Consider the following 7,128-nt stretch of genomic DNA (forward strand, 5'->3'; position numbering starts at 1 on the left):
TGTCTTTCAGACCACCCTCCTCTAACTAATGTGCATAGATGATGTGTTGGAGGGTGTGTAACACACCTTGACAAGCGCATAACCCTCACATCACGTCTTTGTTTTTACTACGCACAGACTCTCAAGCCCTATCAGCCTCATATATGTCAATGTTGCATAGTCCCTCTCATCACTAGTTCATGAGTTGACAGGTGTGTTAAAGAATAAAACATACCCTTAGCATGCACAATTAACTTCCAGTTGCTTTCTTTCATGCTTACATACAAATTCCTTTCCATCATTTTCGGTCATGCTTTCATTTCGCATAGATTACGATATTACATTGAGAGAAATTGTCAGTAATAGAGTCCCTTCTATTACTTGTTCATGAGCTGCCAGGTGTGTTTGAGTGAAACATACCCTTAGAATGCCCATTCCCATGACGTCCTTTCATGTCTATATAGAAGTTCCTTCTCGTCATTTTCGCCCATGCTTCCATTTCTCGTAGACTTCCATCTCTGCCACTTATGCCTAGTGCAGTGTGCTGGAGCAATTGCTCTGTGTCTCAGGACGGGTGCGATCCAGACGGCCGGGAGCTGCAGGACCTGCCTGTTCACTTGGAGGGGACGACGAAGAGCTACATGGAGCGCATGGAGGAGCTCGTGGCTACCAGACTCGCCATCAGCGACACAGAAGGTGAGGCGCCATGTCTGTTTATGCTCCTCACTCGTGCGTCGAACACTCATAAGGCGTGAGGTGGGCGACCTCAAAGAATTTTATATTTGGGTTGAAGGTACTGTAGTATGGTGTAAGTTTTTTTTTTTTTATTTATTTATTTATTTATTTAGTATTGTGTCAAGTTAGATTAGAGACAGGGGTAACTCTCTATATTACTGTTGATGTTATATAGGTGTATGTGTAACGGAGCCTGTCAGCTGTGTGTGTGTGTGTGTGTGTGTGTGTGTGTGTGTGTGTGTGTGTGTGTGTGTGTGTGTGTGTGTGTGTGTGTGTGTGTGTGTGTGTGTGTGTGTGTGTGTGCACGCATTAAAGACTCCAGTAAACTGATTATGTTTCTTGCACGTACAATTCCACTCAATATGTTAGAAAGAATACACTGGTATAACTCAGGTGTAGTTTCTATAGTTCACAAGACTGGGTTGCTTGGACACATGTGTGAAGTAGCTTAGGATGAGCGTTTAGTAATCATGAGGCGGAGGAAGGCGTGGTACTGCAGGATGTATACAGATGAATGCACGTCGTTGCAGAGGGGAGCGTTGGCGTGTGGTGGGAGGGCGAGGCGACGAGGCTGTTCCATCACAACGGCAGGTAGGTCTGTCTCTGGTTGGAGGCGGGGGAGGAAGAGGACACCTGCAGCCTGATCTTTCGTTATCCTTATCTCTTACCTTCCCACTCACCATCCCATCCACCCCCACAATGACAACATACCAGAACACTCGGTACATTAGAATGTGCATGCCATACTTTACCCCACATCCTCTCCTCAGCTTCTAAGACTCCCAGCTTCTGACCTTTGTGCGTATCATTACCTCTGCCTTACACTTCACTATTTACAAAATGCCCTTCCTTCCTGTTTCGGATAGTGGATATCAAAAGCCTTACTGCTGACACACATGCACTTCTCTGTGGGTAATCTCCCTGTCTGGTTACAAGCCGTCAACAGCAGTGGTGGTCGCGTAGATAATGCTGACGCCAGATAAACCAGTGGGGTGCAGTTGCCGCTTTCTTCATTCTGACTCATAAGAAAGAAAGAATGTATCTAATTATTTCGCTGAGATAGATGTGCTTAGTGCATGGTTGAGGGTTTAGGTGAGAAATGCCATATGTGATTTCATCAGTTTGGTTATTCCTTTCTAAACGTGATATAAGGGAGTCAGAGAACTTGGAAATGCTGATATTATGTAATAGCAGAATTTATTGCCTCATGTAATTAGATAGTAGATCCACGAGATTATCTTGTGTTCAGGCTTGTCTCTGAGACTCAATTTTATTTTGATTTGTAGTCACTGCCTTTGGTAGCTTGGTAATATTACTAGTAAATTCATTTATTGTACGACACTGGATAATATTATCATTAATTATCTTGACTACAATAATTTCACTTCTGTGCTGAGTAGAAGCCGTGGATGTGCACATTTTCTTTATTGCTTTCTACAAAAAAAAAAAGTCACTTAAACTAAGATTTTCATGTCATGAACATTTAATTATCCATTTGTTCTGTTATTACTACTACTTCTGTTACTACTACTACTACTACTACTACTACTACTACTACTACTACTACTACTTCTATTACTACTACTGACATTTCAATACTAACCTCCTTTCCGTGCTCTCGACGCAGCGTGCGGCAGCCGGAGGCTCTGGAACCCGTGGTGGCCAAGACGAGATTGCACGATCCTCGACGGCTCGTCAGGCCGACTCGCCCACAGCCCATCGTGTACACCTCAGGCCGTGCCGCTCATCGCGGGGCATCACAGCTGCACAGATCGACGCTGACTCGCAGAGGAAAGCTAAATGACCATATTTTTATTAAAAGAAGAGAGAAGGAGTACAGCCACCTGCTGCTGCCTCCAGAGACGAGAGTGAGGCGCACCACCGCCGTCCAGTACATCGAGTCCTCTCCCTTAGACAGTGGCCATGGCAACGACCACGTGCTGTGGCTGCGCAAGTCTACTGTGGAAAGTACTGAGGATGTCGGTGAGTCTTTACTGAACGGCAACATGGGCTATCACCGATATTCCTCGCAACCCACCCAGCTCGGGATGGGCCCCTGCGAGGATCTTCAGGTGTCCGGTGAGGAAGTGGTGTTAAGGTTGTCCGTTCCTACCGCCATCAGGGTAACGTCCCCCAGCAGACGCGGGGAGAAGACACGACGGGGCAGCAGCCGCAAGAGCAGCGGTAAGACCAGCAGCGTGAGGAAAGTCACGATAAGTGCAGAAGATGAGGAGCTGTGCGCCGACATCGCCACTTGCGACACGCTTTTTCTCGACACCTCTGCTCAAGAAACCCCAGAGTTGTTGGCCGCCAGGAACCTAAAGGGCAAGGTGAAGAAGAAGAAGAATGCCAAGGCTTCGACAGAAAATAAGGAACGAGTAAGGAAAAGCGATGAGGTGGACGAGAGAACTGCCTCTGAAGGGATTGATGGGGACAGGGAATCTTGCTCTCTGGAGAAAGTGGATCAAAATGATGAAGTCTCAGGGACCACCCAACCGGACTTGAAGGTGAAGAAGAAAATTAAAATCGTCATTGGAAAAAAGACAAGACCCAAAATAAGCAAGAAAATTATAGTAGAGAAAGACACTTAACGCAAGCATATGGTAAGTTCAACATAAACATTCACTGAATACTTCCAAACGTTTGCGATGGACATATTCATTTATAGATATCTATCTGCCCCCTCCTACCCCGCCCCGTGCACGCCGGGAAGGTGACGACGCAGCCTCTGAGCGGCAGGTGCCTTAACCCGTCACCACGCCAGATCCCCGCGGCAACTGCCGTCAAGTGTTCAATGTATACGTGACGCGACAGATGAATGTTGGCTGACAGAGTGGTGTGTTTATACGCGAAGACCCTCACTGAGAAATAAAATTACATCAAAAATTGTTCGTATCAGTCATTCCATTGAATATTTCACCCTGTAAGAAAAGACAAGTGTACTGGAACTGCTTGCTTTGCGGCGCACGCACTGATGAGCAGCCAAGTGGTGAGGTCATAAAAGAAATTCATCCAAGGCCTTCATCGCTTTGCTTGCTGCCTGGAATTACAGTAAAGAAGCGAGACACTAAGAATTAACAAAATCTGTGTGTGTGTGTGTGTGTGTGTATATATATATATATATATATATATATATATATATATATATATATATATATATATATATATATATATATATATATATATATATATATATATATATATATATATATATATATATATATATATATATATATATATATATATATATATATATATATATATATTTTCTTTTTATTTATTTATTTTTCTTATCCATTTTCTTATTCTTTTAATTTAATGACACCAAGCTAAAAACAAGTTGACCTGAACAGCTGGTCGTGGCGTGAATAAAGTAGAACTTTGTTCTCCCCTTCAAGGCAAACTCTACCTCCTGCTGAAAATAATCTTTAGATAAGATAAATAAAAAATATCCCAGGAGACACGAGAGTCACTGATATCAAGATGTAAAGAAGCTGGGAGGGATGAGAGAGGGGGGAGGGGTAGTAGAGTGCAGCGTGGAGATGTGGTTGCGCACGGCACACCCTCCCGCGGTCCACACGACACCGCAGGCCACTATATATGACTTCGAGTACTGCATCGCTTTCACAGGCGCCTTGATACTCAGCTTGACATCACCCAAGCCCATCAGCCACCGACCACCAACATGCCTTGTGGATGTGGAAGTAAGTAAGACTGTCTCAGAACACTATTCTTCTGTTGTTTTCTCTACTTTCATATTTTATAGTGATCGGCGGTCTCGAGATACAACTCTTCTGTAACTTGAGTTCTGAGTTCCGCTACCATCCGCATTGTAACTGTTAAGTTCGGATTCAGTTTCATATGAAACAAATCTTGGGATATATACTGTTTAGAGTCACGATATCAACACTAACTTTGATTTTGACTCAGAGGCATACCTACGGTGTTAAGCAAGTAGTGAAGCAGTCAACCATGTCTAACTAGCGTGTTGTTCACACTCACAGCATCATGCAAGTGTGGGTCCGGCAAGTGCTGCTGCGGCACCACCTGTAACTGCACCACCTGCCCTAGCAAGCAGGCGTGCTCCTGCAACGATGGAGCATGTGAGTACCTTCCGCTTTATTTACCCTTTGATTTGATGGCATTCTTTTACTACTCCAAACATATTTTCATTATGATATTGGTTATTTATATTAAACTATTACACAATTACTGATGGTTTATTTAAACATGATAATTCCAACAGGCGGATCCTCATGCCAGTGCAAGACCTCCTGCTGCTGCGGCGCGGACTGCAAGTGCAGCCCGTGCCCGATGAAGTGAAGCGCCGCGTCCTTTGAGCCTCAAGGAGGAAGGGAGAGGCCAAAGACGGTCTATCCTGCTTCTCCGCTCCTAGCATTATTGTGTCCAAGATCTGCTTTTTTGTCATCTTCACTTTTCTTTAACTTTATGGATTCACGTCACATGTGTTCCTCATTTGGTGATGTCTTTCGAGGAGGGGGGTGGAACAAATAAAACTAAAGCATTTTGATCATCTTGTCTGTCTAACCTGCACGGTACTAAGCGGCGCTACACCGGCCAGGAACAAAAGCAGCCGGCTGGTGCTTGTTGTGCCGAAGCACGTCAGCAACGCTGCCGTGACATTCTTCCTGATGTACACTTGGTATGAAAGAAATTACATCCATCTTTATGACTTTGAGAGCTTTTCTGTTGCTACAAGCTTGAAGCACATGTTGTGTAATCAGCTGCATGTGTGAATACTTCGATATTTTCAGTGACGCTCGATACACCAAACCACAATATTGATGCTGACGAAACACATCATACAGACGGAGGTGTAAGAGGTTTTGTTGAGTCCACGCAGGCTTTACTACGTGCTGAGTGACCTCCGTACATGGCGAGCACCACCACAAGGTGAATGAACGGGGACAGAAACATCTTTATGAATATTCTTCTACTGAATTAGCAAATTATTCCTCTCTACGTTTACAGAACACTCTTCTCCTGCTCACCAAGGGAAGGGCAACTGGTATATTATCACATTATCACTGTCCCTTCCTCGGTCAAAGCCAAGGTGCACTTATCATAAGGCTGAAAGTGAACGTGGGTTGTGACGTCTCAGCAGGGGACGTGAGAGCTGAGCGTGACAGTAAGACTTGCTATTACGTATCACCACCAACCACATAAAAAAAAATAATAATAAATAAATAAATAAATAAATAAATAAAAACACCACCACCACCTCCACCAGCATCATAGTAGGTCACCGTTAGCTCGTTTTCAGGCCATTGCTTCACTCAACTTTCTTTCCCTACTTGCTGTTCGTCTTTTATACTTCATTCCGCCTCAGTGTTTTCTGTCTCTCACTGTGATAAAGGAGAGTAGAGGTGAATTCTACATAGATTAATAATGAATGTATTTGTATGTAACCAAGTAATCATGCAACCGTGACGAAAACTGATGGCCAAAATATTAATAATAAAGCACGTGGAGTGAAATTAATGTATACCCTTAGAACACGGCTTGCCTCATGAATAACGATATTACCGTTTCATATAAGCAGGGGATTCATAGTCTCAACACACGAGTGACCACACATAAAATTACTATGATTGGCGAATGCTTCATTATCTCGAACATTCTTACTCTTAGTGGCTTCGCGCGCGCGCGAGCCTGTCTTGATTATCTTTTCGTAAATCAAGAGACCAACAAATATAAGAAGCCGCTGCACAAAAGACCACAGATTCCCGAAAATAAATTGCAGTTTAGATGACCCAGTGTTCTGGATGGGAGGGCAAAAGGGACTTTGCACTTAACATTCTCAGCGCAACAGTGACCGTAAACTTAGCGAGGAAAACGAAGGACTAGATAACGTTGCAGTTGATACGAAGGGAATGAAGACAATCTTTTAAAGGAGAAAACTGAGGAAAGATGAAGAGTACACGCATTTCACACAGTTAGAGAAGTAGTAACAGTGAAAAAAATAATAAAAAAAAAAGCAAGTACAGAACATTACAGTCGAGAGTGAGGGATTGAAATCAGTCTGTTGAAAAAAGGAAACTGATGAGATGAATTCCTGAGAGTGTGCGTACGTGCTTGAATGAAAAACACCTTCCTTCTCTCTTTAAAATGAGTCAGCGTTCTCCAGGTTGGATATGTGTGAATCTATGCATCAAATATTATTCTTATTTTTTCTTCCTTTCTTTTTCTATCGCACACTGGTGATGACAGCATTTTCTTCCTGGTACATTGTTCATCTTGTCTTGCCCTTGAGCCTCCAGTGCTGATGAATATATGTTCTAGTTTTAGAATTGAAGGTGAAATTACTTTGATTGCTATGGATTCTCTTCGCCTTAATGAAATTATCTGGTACAAACTTAGGGTATACGTAATATTGATTAATAGAGAGCTTCA

At 43.3% G+C, this 7,128-nt stretch overlaps 1 protein-coding gene across 14 annotated transcripts in view; it reads left to right on the forward strand.

Annotated features, from left to right (window-relative positions):
- Positions 1-3,631, forward strand: part of LOC135107747 (cytosolic carboxypeptidase 2-like) — an 83,530-nt gene extending 79,899 nt beyond the window's left edge. For 12 of the 14 annotated variants that reach the window (XM_064018065.1, XM_064018069.1, XM_064018060.1 and 9 more), the window contains 3 exons: positions 549-675; positions 1,245-1,305; positions 2,342-3,631. In XM_064018065.1, coding sequence (XP_063874135.1) covers positions 549-675; positions 1,245-1,305; positions 2,342-3,305 — 1,152 coding nt within the window. In that variant the 3' untranslated portion in view covers positions 3,306-3,631. Of the gene's footprint in view, positions 1-548; positions 676-1,244; positions 1,306-2,341 lie in introns of those variants that run through there. The other 2 variants (XR_010271975.1, XM_064018071.1) reach the window with 2 other exon arrangements.
- Positions 3,632-7,128: the final 3,497 nt, after the last annotated feature.

This window comes from Scylla paramamosain, chromosome 15, assembly GCF_035594125.1.
Source record: "Scylla paramamosain isolate STU-SP2022 chromosome 15, ASM3559412v1, whole genome shotgun sequence".
Taxonomy (NCBI): domain Eukaryota; kingdom Metazoa; phylum Arthropoda; class Malacostraca; order Decapoda; family Portunidae; genus Scylla; species Scylla paramamosain.